This window comes from Thermobia domestica, chromosome 11, assembly GCF_964235325.1.
Source record: "Thermobia domestica chromosome 11, izTheDome1.hap1.1, whole genome shotgun sequence".
NCBI classification, from domain to species: Eukaryota; Metazoa; Arthropoda; class Insecta; order Zygentoma; family Lepismatidae; genus Thermobia; species Thermobia domestica.
The window spans coordinates 5,327,954-5,345,880 of NC_137464.1; the positions used below are offsets into that span (position 1 = coordinate 5,327,954).

The 17,927-nt window shown below is 38.4% G+C and overlaps 1 protein-coding gene across 5 annotated transcripts in view; it reads left to right on the plus strand.

Moving 5' to 3' along the window:
* Ppn (proteoglycan-like sulfated glycoprotein papilin) overlaps positions 1-17,927 on the plus strand; it is a 557,431-nt gene that overhangs the window by 301,355 nt on the left and 238,149 nt on the right. For all 5 annotated transcript variants that reach the window (XM_081729955.1, XM_081729958.1, XM_081729956.1 and 2 more), the window contains exon 4: positions 17,813-17,873. In XM_081729955.1, the coding sequence (XP_081586081.1) occupies positions 17,813-17,873 (61 nt within the window). The remainder of the gene's footprint in view (positions 1-17,812; positions 17,874-17,927) is intronic.

Sequence of the window (17,927 nt, forward strand, 5' to 3'; positions counted from 1 at the left end):
TAATTATGTGATATCTTCAAATAGATAAAAGATAATCGAAATGTGGAACAAGAGCGCCCTAGACAATATTATTTTACATGAGAAACCGGTATCACGACTCACTTATCTGCTTTCGATTTCGAGCCATTTTGAAAATCGGCATTTATTTTCGCGTTTCTAAACGGCTGAAAACATAAAGCCACTAGGTGACTTACCTCACGCAAAATAATATTGTCTAGGGCGCTCTTGTTCCACATTTCGGTTATCTTTTATCTATTTGAAGATATCACACAATTACTGTAAAATTAGCGGTATTTTAATTTCGCCGGGATGAAGACTCTTAAATACATAAACACAGGATGTAAAACTATAAATATCATTTCATTTACAGTAAAATGCCTCTCATCCACCATCGGCTGGTCCGCCACTCTGATTGATCCGACCGTGCTCGAGCCGAACTTGTCCCGACTCACGGGGGACTCACGAGGCCCATTGTCGTTTGTTGCCGTCGCGGCATTTTTGTTTACTTTCCGTTACCACACATCAGCTTTAGTGCTTCGTCATCTCTTCTATCGTTTCTTTCGTTGTGCGTGTTTTATGTAGTGTACTGTGCAGTTTTTTAGACTTATTGTTCGTTAGATTTACGACAGTGTTCTTCTGTGTTCTGTAAATCCGTAATATTTTCTGTTAATAATCCGAGCTCTTTTCGCGTTCCGACCATACCTTCAGTTCCAAAGGTGACGATTAGAGGGGTTCTACTGTAATTTAAAACTAAGCTCCTAGCACTGGCGGATCTAGCCCGAGGCTGGACGTAAGCCCTCCAAAATTTTTTGAGTGACAAAAATAATTGAAGCTGTTATTTATATATTTTGAAAGTTTATAGTAAGCGTTGATTTTTATCCTTTACTGGAAAATTTTTGAAGCGTTAGATATACGAGGGGCATTCAATAAGTAAAGAGACAAATTGCTATAGCTCAATAAAGATTTATTTCAATCTTTCAAAACTAAGGCTATTTTTCAATATAATCACCCTTTACAGTTATGCATTTGTCCCATCTTTCTTGCAGCTTCCTAATTCCCTTGGGGAAGAAATCTTTCGATTTATCCCGAAGCCACCTTTGCACCGCTGCCTTAACTTCCTCGTTGTTAGCAAATCTTTTTCCACGTAGGGCGTCTTTGAGTGGTCCAAACAGGTAAAAATATGATGGGGCGAGGTCTGGGCTGTAGGCAGGATGAGGTAAGACCTCCCAACCCAATTCTTGAAGCTTATCTCGGGTCAGCTGGTCTGTATGAGGGCGGGCGTTATCGTGCTGAAGAATGACTCCTTTTGACAAGAGTCCATGGCGTTTGCTTCTGCTAGCTGGTTTAACTTTGTGTTCTAGCATCTCAGAATAGTATAGGCTATTGATAGTTCGCTGATCTTCAAGGAAATCGCAATAGATTGGACCCTGTGAGTCCCAAAAGATGCTCAGCAGCACTTTACCAGCGGAAGGTTGAACCTTGATTTTTTGCGAATTGGAGAGCTAGTGTGTTTCCACTCCATACTCTGCCTTTTGGTCTCAGGGTCGTAGTGATGGATCCAGGCCTCGTCGCAAGTCACTATTCTTTCAAAAAAGGCGTTTCCTTCAATCAAACTTCGTTGCGTTAAGGCTTGACAAATGGAAAGCCTTGATTCTTTATGAGCGTCAGTAAGCTGTCTGGAAACCCATCTGGCACACGTTTTTCTGTACTTTAAAATGTTCCTAATGACATTGTGAACAGTTCCAACACTTACTTGAACTTCCTCAGCTATCATTTCAACAGTAATTCTTCTGTTATCACGAATAAGTCCGTCAATCCTCGATTCCAACGAAGAACCAGAAACTTCCACTGGACGTTCACATCGGGGTTCATCACCTACACTTGTTCGGCCACTTTTAAACCGATCAACCCACTTGTACACATTCGCACGGTTCATACAACTGTTACCGTACTGTCTCAACATTCGAGAAAAAAATTCACTTGGTTTTACATCTTCTGCGACTAAAAACCTAATGACTGAGCGCTGTTCTTCTAAGGTGCAATCTTCTAGAGGGCTTGCCATGATGAATTGATATTTTTGAAGTTATGTTGACATAAAATTACGAAACAGCAGATCAGAGCATATCCCAAGGTTGCCCCTGAAACAAAAACTAACACCCCTGAAAAAATGATTAGTGTTTAAAATATAGACTTTGTCTCTTTACTTATTGAATGATCCTCGTAGTTTCAGTTGCAGGTTTTCTGTTATGCAATGTGTAAAATAATGCGTGATGTCCTCAACGTCCAACTTAGTCATAATATTCATCAGCAGAGAGCTAAGTTGGAAACGCCTACAGGACCCATGAAAAATTGTAAACTCGTGATATACCTATCCTAGGCTGAGTTCTGGCTGGCCCCTCCAATTTTTACCTTTTAGATCCGCCACTGGCTCCTAGTCACTACAGCTAATGAAGGACTCTGGCTGACCAGGTAACGCACGTTCAGCTGAGTGGTGTGTGGTCAGTACCTCGATTCCCAATGACATTATTTTGCCTTTCTAGACCTCAGGATCCCTGAGTTCACACTTTTTTTTTTTTTAATTACACGAGCTTACAACTGGATCATTTCAGATTTCTTGCCTTCAGCGGAAATCAAACTTATAGTCTCACACACACTAATGATGTAGTTAAACAGTATACATTGATTCAATAATTCAGTAGCATGTACTACAGTGCTGTAACTTAGATTTTTTTCTGGAGGGGCAACTATTAATACGTGTATTTGGCCCCCCTGGAAAAAAGTTGTTTTTGTAATTCTTGGGCCCCTCTTTCCATCTTTAGCTTAATCTTTATGGAATCCCGGAGCCTGTGGGCCCTCCCGCACGGCAAGGTTTGCGGGACCGTTAGTTACTTCCCTGGTTCCCTTCTATACATGACAAATTAATTAAGGGGACAAATCGCAAAGCCATACGAATAAATATTATTTCTAAGGCCCCTAATAGTATACTTTTTATTTTTTTTACTGAAATGGGCCCACGACTCATTTTTTGTTTTATTTACCTTTCGTGTGCTGTTTTATGTGATGTAGTGAACCTGTTTGATGCTTCATTTATAATTTCATGTTCGTATCGTACATGGAGTAAGAAAATTTTGTCTTAAAGTGGGCCCCCCTAGAACGGTAAGGAGCTTCCCTGGGGGGCAAGTGCCCCTCCTGCTCTCCACAATTTACAACCCTGTGGACAATGGGCCTCGTGAGTGACCAACGAGACGGGACAAGTTCGGCTCGAGCACGGTCGGAACTGGTACTTCGTGAAAGTTATAAATGTAATATACCTCTCTTTATTAATGGCTACTTGTGCTAACGTTGCATAACTTTCGGAAGCATTGGATTTGGCCAAGAAAAATTGATGTGATCATAAACTGCTGACACAATGACCTCAGTTGTCTGTGTCGGCTCATTTGAGAAGAACATCTGCAGACGGTAGAATCCCTGTCCACCTCTCTCTTTCTTTCTCTCTCTCTCTCTCTCTCTGTATGGATCTGTCCATCCACAAGATATATGTAAGCAACTTTTGTTAATTGTTAACATTAGGGAAGGGGCAAAAATTCCTGTAGGAAATTCACAGACCTCTTTCCCGTAATAATTTGTGTTGCCGACAAAAATAATCTTCCGACAAGAGAACCCTCTAGTTACGGGATCACAGACAGGGGTTAAAAGCTGATGACGTCATTTTCTTTTTCCCGAAATAGCTGTGAGAAAGCTAATATGACGGGTATAAATCTTTTCTCCTTCCCCATTGAAATGTGCAGCTGAAACAACGGGTAATAAAGCTTCAATATTGCTAGATGAGTGCCAGAAAGCTTGTAACGTTGCAGTCTACAACTAATTTTACTGAAAACTTTCGAAAAAAAAATTTCTTGAGCATGATCACCTATTTTTGGGTGCATTCTATTCCGTATTTTCAAGATCACTTAAAGTTATTTACTAATGTTGCAGAAAAAGTAGCTCAGTGGAAGGAGTGAACCTTCGCTGTCCTACTGAGTTGTCTGTTTTTTGTGAAGTGCACGGTGAAATGAAATCTTTAAGATTTACGTTCCACGCTTATGCTTCTAGGCTAAAGGAGAGGGTGATGATGAAAAACGAATGAAATGGTGGAATGAAGAGAGTGGGAGGAAACGGGAGAACCCCGAGAAAACCCACGAGTACGATGTTTGTCCACCACAAAGTCCACACGGCGCGAGCTGGGATCGAAGCGGGGACCCCAAACACCGGAGGTAAACGCTCTACCACTGAGCTACAGCGCCCCTCCCTGATTTTGTTCCTAGTGAGTTTGTGGTAGACAACATCGAGCCCCTGAGTTTTCTAGGGATTCTCCCGTTTCATTTCACATCGTTATTCCATCATTTATTTGATAGTTTTTCATTTTCATTAATCATATTTCTCGTTTAGTCTGAAAGGATGCAAGCATAACTCGAAACTTCATTTTATTTCGTTTTGCTGTTTGTTGGTTGCTATTGATTTCACTTAAATTGTATACAGTCTCGGACGCGGACATAAGCTCAGTGGCAGAAAGCTCATCGGACATAAGCTCACCTATAGCAAAAGCGGACAAAAGGTAACCGGACAGAAGCTTACCATAAATAATACAATTATGTTATACGCAACTATGTTATAGCAATCTATTAATAATCAGCGACGTTGCTACAAAGGGGCTAAGCCTCCTAAAAAGATCTATCGTAGTAGAAAATCTCAATATGTCAAACAAAGGCGCTATTGTTTTTTTTTTTTTTCGTTTTTACTATACAATGATAGAGAGTATACACTCTACAATAATTTAAAATATTCAATTTCAGCATAGCTTTTGTTGAAGTGGTACATAATACTCAATTTATGTCGAACATTCGTTAAAATACCCAATTTTGGAACTCCAGATGTTAAAATACCCAATTTTGGAACTCCAGATGTTAAAATACCCAATTTTGGAACTCCAGATGTTAAAATACCCAATTTTGGAACTCCAGATGTTAAAATACCCAATTTTGGAACTCCAGATGTTAAAATACCCAGTTTTGGAACTCCAGATGTTAAAACTTTATAGTATGAACAATAGTTCGCCAAAGGCTCTGAACATCCCTTTTACTATTTTTGATTTCCCTACACAGAACCAATAACTTTTGACCTGGTGTTCTATGTTCCCTCTTCTGACGTTTTGCTGGAAAAAAATTCTAACTGATGCTCAGAATGATTGTTCTGGATACAACTTTATCCTTTCTAATATTAGTCAGAGCCTTCCAGAAGGATCGTTGACTTCCGTTAACAAGATCAGAAAATCGATTCCAGCCTTTACTTGAATCATTTGTCCCTTCTGTCCCGTTCAGCGTAGTTTCGTGCACATTCCACATTTCCTTAGGAAAGAGAGGACGGTATCTCTGGAATCTAGAAACAAGACCCATATTGGAGTCAAATGTAACACGTTTTAAGGTACCACTAATGAACGTACTATCAAAATAAAACAACAAATCTTACAAGATTTTTTTTTGGAAAATTTGGTTTAAATAGGACAATCCTTCATCTATCGAATGTAGTGCTAGAAAAACAAGAGCCTCTAACATTCCACAATATTGTTTTGTCTCTTCACTTTCAAAGTACAAACCCGAAAGTCCAAGTGCTTGATTTTTTTTTTTTCGTTGCACTAAGTTAAGTGAAGGGAGCTAGCTTCTGCGCACAATAACATTATTAAAAAAAAAAAATCACTGCCTGCAGAAACGCAACTTCAAAATCTATCATTATCTCCCAAGGATTCAAAAATATGGACTTCTCTTTCGCCTTGTTTTACCATTCCCTGTAACATCTCTTCATAAATGACTCTACTTTTCCCAGAAAGAAAAGGATGGATATTAGGATTTTAGATTTCTGGGCTTTCGGCATCTAAGGCAATTTAGCCCGTCACGTTTTGAGGGATGACGTCCCTCGGCGAGCACACTATCCGGGGAAAGGGAAAGAAGGAAGCGGCCTGGGACCTATAAGTTAGGTACCACGCCGGCATTTGCCTGGTGTGAATGAGGAAAACCCAGGAAAACCTCATTCAGGGTGGCTGGCCTGAAAAAGCGTTTTACACTTTTTCGACCAAGTGCCCCCACCGGGAATCGAACCCCTCAACCCCAGAAAGAAAAGCATACACACAAGTAACATCAGTGTCTCCTGTAGGAGCTCTAATTACGTATACCTGTTTGAAAAGATCCGGTCGTAATGAATTATTGGATGTTTGCAGATAATCACGAAGGAGAAAAAGTAGTGTCCATTTTAATAATAATAAAAACTAGAATTTTATAAATATATAACACTGTACACCGTATATAAAATAATGTTTGTAATTAATTGCATATAAAATTTAAATATAAATAAAATCATGTTTCATGTTTAAGTGAGCTTATGTCCACTGCCGGTAAGCTTTTGTTCGTACTCTTTAACATTAGACAGGAGGTGAACTTATGTCCGGAGAGTTTCTTGCCGGTGAGCTTATATTCGGAAAGTTTCTTGCCGGTGAGCTTATATTCGGAGAGTTTCTTGCCGGTGAGCTTATATTCGGAGAGTTTCTTGCCGGTGAGCTTATATTCGGAGAGTTTTTGCCGGTAAGCTTTTGTCCAGTGAACTTATGCCCGACACCCGTATCTGGAGAAATGTTAAATACAAAAACTAAATAAACCAAATACAGAAAAGGTTGACCTTTAAAGTGCCTCAAATGAAAGAGATAATGAATTTCATCCTGTTCGTAAAATTTGGTTCTGGCACTCCTGGGAAAGAAGGCTACATGTGTATATATCTATTTTTTTTTTTTTTTTGGTATATATAAACATTTTGAGAGTAAAGACAATATATTTCAACCTCTCAAAATGTTGAACCCAGTAAACTAATGAATGCTTCTATCGAAAATAAACAAGCTACAACTCCCTCCCCCCCTTAACTATTGTTTTGGACAGAATTCCTCAGCGTTGTTCGTTCTTATTAGAAGGTAGGCAGATGCAGGTAACCTTTCCCAACCCTTCTTCGTGATCATTATCTGTGCATAAAAAATAGAAGCTGTAAGTTCCAACGCCCAGTAACACATAAATTGTTGCATCCACTACTTCTCGGTGTATTATTACAGCGCCACCTATCGCTCTCGATGGCCGAGTAATCAGAATGATTACTTCCCAAAAAACGATAGAGAATCACAGTCTCTGATGCATGATCAAATGACGAACAACGAACCGATGGGAATTTTTAAGAGAACTGGTTTTGTTTATGTAGACTTCCTGTGCTGTCCAGTGTGGAAAATAGGAAACAAAAGTCTATAATAGATGAGAGATAAAATAGCCAATAAATGATCAGAAAATAAACAAAAGATAATCAACCAGTTAATTAGGATCCATTGTGGATTGATTAAACTTGTGATAGGGATTTGGAGCTAATAAAGGGTGTATTTGCTCCCTCTGGCCATATTCTCAAATATTTCATCAGGTAAAACGTTACAAATAAAATATGTATGCAGTAATTAGAACATTCAACTATGGTCACTCGGGGGAAAATGAGGCAAGACAAGGAATTGGGCTTTTTGCTTCCGAGGGACAAGAAAAAGAAATGAAATTAGATTTTTTAGATTAACGTCCCATAATTGTGCCCAGGGCCGGATTTAGAAGGGTGCTATGGTGCACGTGCAACTTCCTACAATGTAAATATACACTATCTAAAATGAGAAGCTAAAGATATACCACATTGACTTGATCCTTAGCCTTCCGTTGCAAGCGCTGCTATCGACTGAAGGAATTCCACTCACTTTCTCTCGCTTAGCAACAACTGAATCCTTATTGGCTCAACGCGTGGGTGTGTGAGGGTGTGAGCTTTAGTTCGCATTTTTGCCACGGCTCAAGACATTTTGGCAGCACAATAGCAGTGAAGATAGCAACACTTTCCGAAACTTTCTGCTGTCATGTTTCCGTTTGGAATTCAAAGAAAGCGGAGTTTTGCAAAAACAATAGTTTAAGTAGATTATCTGAAAGATTGAAGGAAAAGGATTCATCAAGCATAACAATATACCATTTCTAAAGCAGGGAAGAAAACAGAAACCAGGAGGAGGGAAGAACAGTTTTTTTCCTGTATACCTCTTGCTACCCTCTTTAAGATACTACTTCCGTTCTATGCATCAGCGTTGTCAGAAGTAAACAATTGTCACATGGCATTTTGAAGAGTTTCAATGTGATTGGTTATTTCGGTCGTTAGTCGTATTGGTGCACCCCAGTCAGAAAATCCTGGATCCGGCCCTGATTGTGCTCTTCAGGCTAAGGGAGACGATGATTAAGGGAAGTGAAGGATTATGGAAGGATTGGTGGAATAATAAAGTGGGATGAAACAGGAGAACCCTGAGAAAACCCACGGACGCGATGTTGTCCACCACAAACTTACTTGGCTGGGATCGAAGCAGGGACCTCACGCACCAGAGGTAAGCGCTCTACCACTGATCCACTGCGTCGCCTTGAGGGACAAGTGTTTGTGTTTGTAAGTTTTATGTCCTTTAGCAACAACTAGATTATGAAGGACTGGACTTATCATAGCATCCTGCTCGAACGACTACGTAATTAAATCAATACTGATAACACCGAATCAACCATATTGTTTTAAACTGACGAACAACTTCCTATAACCGCATGTATCCTTTGCATTAGAATGAAAAACCTCAGGGTTGGATGTAAATAAAGTATTACCCTTTCTGGAGCATTCGTGCCACGCCTTCCCAATAACTACTAGCGCCGCACACGACGAATGTCTGAAACAATTATTTATACGTAATGAATAGTCTTTTCTTACTTTCAAATATGCCATAGCTTGTGTTCTAAAATAGTGAATACTAAGAACGTTGGAGCTTTGACCGTGCTTTATATGCATATATTGTGTTCTCAGATATTTTTCCGGGAAGATCAGGTCTTCTCTCTTTAATTTAAACCTCACAACAACCCTGCCTTTTGCTTTTTTTTTTTTTAATACAATCAACGCTGGACGCATTCTTCCATTTCTTTCGCAATTGCCATGGTTAATCTTTCTCTGAGGCATAATCACAATGGGAAGATTTCAGGTGAGGTCTCTGGTGTAACAGGTGCGAACACTTTCACATCACAACCCTCTCTCTACGTAGAGACCTAACATTTTTTTCTTTTTCTTTTTTACGCTTTGAGAAAAATCACTCTTCTTCTTCTTTTTCTATTTTCATCTAACCGCTAGACACGGCGTCGTCTGGTGGCTGAATTGGGAATTAATCGTCACACTACGTGAGGTGAGTGATGGCGCTAGTGTAGTAAGATGGGGGCGGCTGCAGGTTTTTCCTTTCTGTCTAGACGGGATGACTCATGGCAGGGCACTGTCCTGCATTTTCACACTTTTAAACGAATACCATCGTTTGCTCAAGGAGAAGAGTGAATTGTATAAATAAAAAAAAGAATAAAAATAATAATAAAAAAATGAAAAGCAATTTGCGTAACACTTGGATTTACGTTCTTTTACCATTCCAAGGCCGAGTTGCGGGTGTGTAGTTTAAAGAAATGATTCTTATAACTTTTAAAGCTATTTTACGTACTTTCACATCTTATCTCTTTCCCTGAAAGAAAGATCTATTGAGATTTAATTGAATTTAGTCTCTAAGAAACAGGCATGTCACCCGATGAAGATGGTTAATAGGTTTTAGGGGAAAATCCTATCGGTAATTCAAAATTTCAAGCATTTTAGGAAGAATTTCTGGCCCGATATCTAAGATAAATATTAACAGATGAAAACCATATTCATGAATAAATTAAATGTCGACTAAAAGCAGGGAATTCGTGTTTTTACTCACTTCAAAACATTTTCTCGTCGCGAATTCTGTCGAAGAATTTGAAGGTTAAAATATATACAACGATAATTATGCCTGCTGTTCTGTATGTTCTGCATAGATTCTTACTCTGAGGAAAGAACATAGACTGAAAGTATTTGAGAACAAGATCCTGAGACGAATATTCGGACCCAAGAGGAAGAGGAATGGGGAATGGCGGAAGCTTCATAACGAGGAATACATAATTTATAATACGGTTTACCAAACCTTGTTAGGATCATCAAGTCTAGGAAGCTTAAATGGGCAGGTCATGTAGCCAAGGATGGAAGAAAGTAGAGAGAACAATATTAAGATGGATCTCGCAGAGATAGGAATACAAAGTAGAAACTGGATCCAATTGACTAAGGATAGAAGTCAGTGGAGAGCTTTTGTGAACGCGACATTGAATCTCCGGGTTCCGTAGAGCATAGAGTTAGCTAGTTTTTTGTTTCAATTTTTGCTTGAATTTTAGTAACAGAGGAAATTTTGCGTGAGACAACCCTTAGCCTTCCTGAATGCTGGCTTCCTCGGAATATTTCTATGCAAATTGATGAAGGATATGTAAGGAAGGATATGTACGATATTCAGTGGAGTATACAGAATTTCATCAAGGGGGTTCAAGTACCTAATCTCATATCGTTTCGTGACACGTGCTTATATATATATATATATATATATATATATATATATATATAAGGTTGTTGAGAACTATCTTCCCGATTTCAAAGTTTAATAACTGAAGTTTATGTATTCGCAATGACATGCAACTTACGTTAAATGAAAGAAAAGCTCAAAAGATTTTTTTTAAAAAGTAATAAGTGTTATGTTCTACGGCAAAGATGCTCAAGAGTGCTTTTTATAATTCGGCACACATCAATCCGATAGTCTTATTCTTGCCACACTCTTTCCAACGTCACACGTAATATATCAATTTCTTGAATGCGTACTTGGAAGTTCAGGTAAATTGTGAGGTACGGAAAGTTGATAAACTTTACATTTAACAACAGGGGGGCTGCGGTGGCTCAGTGGTAGAGCGTTCACCTCTGGTGTTTGGGGTCCCGGGTTCAAACCCTGCTCCCGCCAAGTGAACTTTGTGGTGGACAAACACCGTGTGCCTGGGTTTTCTCGGGCTTATCCCGTTTCCTCCCACTTTCTTCATTTCACCATTTCATTCATCTCTCATTATCACCGTCTCCTTTAGCCTAACCGGCATAACAGTGGGACGTAAAACTCAAAAATTTCATTTCATTCCATTTCATTTGATATTTAACATAACTGTACAGAACAAAGTCGCACTGGGCGATGTCTGGTGACCATGGCTCGTTGTGGTGGGGTACTGCAAGAAGGCAGAAGCTGATCCTGACGACTACCTCGTCCTGTCAATTGTTTTGGTAACTTTCTGTTGAGTTCCGTCCTGACGTCCCGATGACAAAATGGAGGTGCCATTTCCCAATGGAAAATAAAATTTTCTTTCAGCTGCAGGGAGAACAATGTCTGTAACATGTGAAGATAGGAAACAGTGGCGGATACAACCCAGGTGGATCTAGTGCCCCCCCCCCCCGCAGTTTTTTGAGTAACAAATACAATTGCAGCTATTATTTACGGTATATTTTTTTGAAAATTTATAGTGTACTTATGATATACCTTTCATAGTCTGTTTCTGATTGTCCTCCCCAGTTTTTACTTTCTAGATCCGCCATTGGGAAAAATATCCGTTTACAGTGTCTTCTTCGAAAAAATAGGGCCATACACCTTTTTACGGATGTTACATGAAACAAATTCACCTTGGGAAAATCACGTATATGTTTTCCATAACCATGGGGATTTTCGAAAGCCCAGATTCTCACATTTCATTTGTTTATTTTCTCCGGAGAAAGTGAAAGGTAACCTCACTACTAAATACAAGTGAATCAATGAAACCATCTCTTTCCGTAAGCTTCGCATCACTACGCAGAACTCAAATCTCTTATCCTTGTCAATAGGTTTAAACACATGTAATAATTTCAATCGATATGGATGAAATTTCAAATGTTTTCGCAGAATCTTCCTCACTATTGTCTGCTACAAGTTCAATTCTTTGCCTGTACGAACCACTGATTTTTGTAGACTTCTGTTCCAAGGGCGCCGATTTCTCTATAAATTTGGGGGGGGGGCATTCAGATACAGAAAGCATATATGAGGATTTTAAGACAAATTGCGTTGAAATTATGCCAAATATTATATATTCATAGATATAATGCGGGGGGGGGGACATGAGCTTTGGGGGACCCGAACCCCCCACGGCCCCCTAGGATCACCGCCCTTGTTCTGTTCTGACGAAAAGTCTCACACATACGATCAACTGTTTTCTCATCAACTTCTGCCCAGCCTGTTGAATTTCCCTTGCAGATATACCCACTTTTTTTTTAAATTGTATGTATCACTTCGAATTGACTGTTTTATATTAATAATGATGCTAATAATTCCAATATAAATTGCTATCGTAAAGTATATCTGAAAATTAGTTAACTAACAAGTATTGTAATTGTGGTAATATTGCTCTGCCACAAGATATAGACCTAAGCAGTTCAAACCCGTTGGTAGGGCTAATATGTGCACTTTCGGTGCACATAGTAGGGTTCGGTTCTCGGTGAGAGAGCATTACCGTGGTTCTAGTTTCGCCTTAAAATGTGGGTTCACATCTTATGTAGGCGTTCTGCTGAAAAGAGATTCGAACTTCAAGAAACATTCAACAGACTGTAACTATAACGACCAGGATCATAGTAATTTTAATTTGTGTTTAGTTGTACCCTTACTTTTTGATTCGCCCCGCAAATGACAGGTGGAAATTTTGGCTGTTTAGTTACGTAACTTTGCCTGTTTTTGTGTGTTTATGGTATAGTTAAAAAAGAAAAAAAGAGACTGAGAACTGGAATGATTTAGACGATTTTTGTTGTCATTTGGCGGTAATAATTGTGCTCTCGTTAGGCAACCTCCCGTGGAATAAATGATTCGTCAAACAAAATAGCTTCTTACAAGGTTTCTCTCCTCCTTCCAATTCTTTCGGAAGCTTCAATTGTTTGCTTCTTTTCTTGCGACGAGTTTTTTGTCTTTCGGTCGGTTTCCTTTGGTCCACTTCTTCCTTTACAAATGTTGCCAACTATTACAACGAAAAATTATCTAGATAAAAAAAATCCTTTTAAAAATTCAACTAGGCAAAAAAAAATCTACAATATAATTGAAGTCCTGAAGTAAATTTCGATCTAAATTGCCATTTTCTGAAGTTTCGAAGTTATAACCGGAATGATGGTCTATGGGCCAAGCCAGTTTAAAATATATTCGGATCTAAGCGCCAAACCTGTGCGTAGTGGTCCAGATCATTGCCAATAGAATGCGTGAGGTGTATGTGCACGGCACAAATTCTTTGAGGAAAAACATCATTATCTGAAAACTGTTCAAATGGCACTTAGATCTTAATTTACTTTAGGTCTTCAATTAGTGAATAACGAGATTTTTTTTTTAAATGTACAAATATGAAGGATACGGATGGATAGATCTCATTGTATAAACAAAATGATACGGCTGAGCCTAAATTCTTATGCGTAGTTTTCGACAAAAACTAAAATAACTTTTTGGAAAACTAAAAACTGATGCTGTCCGAGAGCCACGCCACCTATTGATAAAATACTGAAGTATACGTTAATCCAAGTTTCCATTATCGCACTAACAAGAAACACAAGACTACATACAGTACATAGAATGGCTAATGACATAATCTAAATTTAGTATCAACAAAGAGGCCATGCTAGGTTCAGTGGTAGAGGGCTTACGTCTGGTGTACGGGGCCTCTGGTTCGATCCATGGCGAACTAACTCTTTTGTGGTGGACAACATCGTGTCCGCGGGTTTCCTCGGCGCACTCTCGTTTACTTGCACATTCTGTTCCACCAATTCTTCTAATATCATTCATTTGCCATTCGTAATTGTACAGTCACGAACATAAATAAATGGAGGTTGAAGCCATTATTTCTTATGGCTCAAACCTCCATTTATTTATGTTCGTGACTGTACATTAGGTTCCAAGGTTACATTTTCACTAGAAAGAAATTGAATCAGTAATTTTGTAAAGGTCATGGGTCAGGAAATATCGATTTTGCTTTAGTCTAACGTTTTATTTATTTATTTATTTATTTTATTTATTTAACATCAATGACTCACAACAAATTGTTCATTTCTTACAATGACAAGAAGTTTCTACATTTTCAAACAGAGGTTAATCATTTCATATCTATCAGGATTTTCAAAAATGCAACATGTTTCTTTCTTTTTATTTTCTTATAACTTTACTTTCCTGACTCATGACCTTTTCTAAACTACTGATTCAATTAATGTCGAGATCATTAGTGTTAACAGTCATTAAAAAAATCTATAAATTCACTTTTGACTCCAGGGACAGGTTACTTTAGTAAAATCTAGAATTAATCCTCTGAAAACGTTTGACAAGATGCAACAATGCATTTATGGCACTTAGATATATTCAACTTTGGAGTCAAGTGCTAAAGCATTTGGTTATGATTGGATTTGAGTTTAGCGTCCATGTCAGTAGAAAGGCTATACAAGACTTGGACCTACATCTTGACGTGGGATCCGAACCACATGAGCTCTTACCGGGAATAGAACCCTGATCTCCAAGGACGCATGTGGTAACCATATAGACATGAGAGAGCTCTGCGTTTGGTTACGACTTTGATCCATGGTGGAGTGCTTGCCTCCAACACAAATTCGAGCAGCAGTTCGAATTCTACTGTAGCAGGTGCCCCCGTCTCATATGACCTCGGAGCTTTAAAAAAGTTGAAGGCTAATCAATCAATCAATAGAAAATACATATATCAAAGATGTTGTTTGATGCCTATTTTTGGTGCGTATTATTATTTTATGCAGCATGATTAATGTAACATTGTACTACTTGTTGCTTTTATCTAGATCATAGAAATAGAAAATAACAGGAGTAAAATAGAAAATAACAGAAAAGGTTAAACTGTAGCACACCAATACGACATATTATAGTTTTAATTACTTTGTGGTGGTATGCGAATATTACAAACTGCACTAAACGTGTTAATTAATAGTAAACAATGATCTCTGTATTAAAGATATTTATTCCTTTCTGCAACCATACATTCAACTTATGGCCTTTCTTACACTTCTTGTCAGCTTAACATGGCTACTGTCACCAGCGACGTACTCAGAAATTTATTTTGGGAGGTCCAAATCTTTTCAGAGGGTCCAAGTTCAATATGAGGGTGAATTCTATTAAAGATTGTGAAATTGCCCCTGAAATTAAACTAAATTTACAGAAAAGTTGGGAATTCGGGGCTCAAACCCCCCATATCAACCTCCTACGTACGTCTCTTGCTGTCACTAATCTTAAGTAGATAAGTTATTAATAGCTTTGGTGTTTTCTACAGAATTATAAATCTCTTCTCATGTGTGATTAAAATAATACATACTTTAGCTTTTAAGGCAATCGATCAACGTTGCTGCACTTCGAGGAACCAGTAAGTGAGTCACGATCAAAGTTTTAATTAAAATACTTTGCAGATAAATAATATTCCGATATAAAAAGGTATGTGTAATTTAAGCGTGAAACGATGTATCAGTTTCTCTTTTAAACTTTTCTATACTGTAATAAGCCGCACATGAAAATGAGATTTTCTTTCTCCAAATAAACATCATTCAACACACAATGCTATGCAAGCGCGCTTTTACCGTATACCAGCAAGGGTGCCCATCAGGGGGGCAAGGTGGGGCGCTTGCCCCCCCCCTAGAGGAAATTGTACTTCTCGAAAATCCAATAGAATTTTTACATTAGTTATAGCAAAATTTGAAACTATTTTTGAAACGTCGCTTATTCTTGCCCCCCCCCCCTTGGAAACCACAACATGGGCGCCTTTGTATACCAGTGCGCTTAAAAGAGCAACACATTTGCAGCGCCAATTGTGCCTCTAGTGGTTCTTTTTATAACTTTATCGTAAGAGATCATTGGAATATTGTGTTGCCTTACTAAGAAGCAACCCAACAAGCATTTGTGGAAAGTGGGTTGCATACCGGGCCAGTGTATATTTAATGTTGATTTCCATAATCGCCAGAAAACGTTGCAAATACGTGTTATTGAAAATATTCTGACTTCATTTGTCCTATAAAACTAACACTTATGTATGCAACATAATTTGAATTTTAAATGCCCACTGAGGTAATTTTGACGTTGTTTGGCTTAAGACACTAACTCAGATAATTGAAATATTGCAGAAAATTATTCTAGTTTGGATTGGATTGAATTTTGAGTTTAACGTCCCATTCATTAGCGAGGTTATATGAGACCTCCCTATTGACCTACTGATTAACTGGAATCAGAACCACATGAGCTCCCACTGGGAATCGAAACACGGGTCTTGCACGCCAAAGGCTAATTCTAGTTTTGATCGCGGTTCTAGTGTGTTACTACTTTCCGACGAACGATATTATCCTACAATAGTGGTGGTTGAATGTTTGTGCTTTTGAATTTATAGTAAAAGCTTGTTTGTTCGAATCTTTGATATGTCATGTAGGATCTGTTGGGAAAGAGACATTATGTGCATGAATTCACTGCATACATATTTAATTTCATCCGATATTATTATGCCACAAATTATTTCAAAATACGATACGAACTGTAAAATTTTCTGTCAAATTTTGATCCTACAAAGAGAAAGGCGATAATGTACAGTAAAAATCTACCGGGAAAGTGAGAAATGGTGTTCGTTAGGAACAACATCCTGTTTCCAATGCTCAGGCAAATTATGGATCCAACAGCGCTAGTATTACCCACCAGGCAAGAAATTTCTCATCTCGTTTCCAAGGGCGGATAGTGATATTGCAGATGTGGTTGAATGCAGATGCGATTTTTTAATATCCGTACAGACCTTTTGGTATAGGCATACTCTAATGAAAGAAGAGTGAGGAAGGCATTAGAAAACAGAGGCGGATCCAGGACGAACTCCTGGGGAAAAACAGTTTAATGTTTCTTTCAGCAGCAAGGCCATATCAGATGGGACCTACCAATTAACTTGGAATTCGAACCACACGAGCTCCCACCGGGAATCGAATCTATCTACCAAAGGCGCGTATGCTAATCGCTTAGCCACTAAGGAGCTCACCCTCGTATTCGTAATTTGAACTTGTAACAGAATGAAATGAGTTTGCAGAAATTCATGTTTTTTTATTAATCTGTCAAAAACGAAAAAAGGCAATGCTTAACACAAACGTTTTGCAGTGTTCTTTCAGTGAATTGAATGACGTAAGGCGTTTCTGCATAGAAGACAAAAAGTCTACAAGTATTATCCAACACGATGCAATCTGTGTAAGTGTAACGTCATTGTGGATGCATGTCACACGAGATTTTAGCAGAGTAAACGCTAGTTGACGCTTGTCATTCACACACTGCAATTACTTCATGACATCTGTCGACGGATTATTGTACTAAGTACATGGGAAGGCATCATGTAATTGGCCTCGTTGAGTTTTGTGGGCGGTAACAACCCAAGGCACCAAACAAGTAAACAACACAGAAAGAATAGAGCAAAGAATAAAACCACTGTGTACTTGTAGCACTATTATCCCTCCTTTCTTTAGGAGAGGGAATGCTTCTGATTGCGTGCATGAAATATATCTGATTCAGTTAGCGATAATGTTAAAAGATGAAGTTTACATTACGTGATTTAATTTTCAATTAATTTTAAAGATATGAGTAATAAAATACACGCGATAACAGGTACAATTTCATGCATTCTGTTTTTATTATATTGAGTGTATAGGGATGAGTGATTTTTTGGTTGTTTTTTTTACTTTTCATATGTTTGTGTACGTGATAGGCATATTAATTATAACTCTACATTTGATAGATATATATGACTTACTGTTATTTCTCTTTCTTTGATAGGCCCGACGGTACCGAAACATGCACCGGAGGATCAAAAAGATATTTCTCCTGTAATATTCAGGTAAGTTGCATTTTTAAAATACTTTTTAATGTTCATATTTCTGTTAGCTTTAAA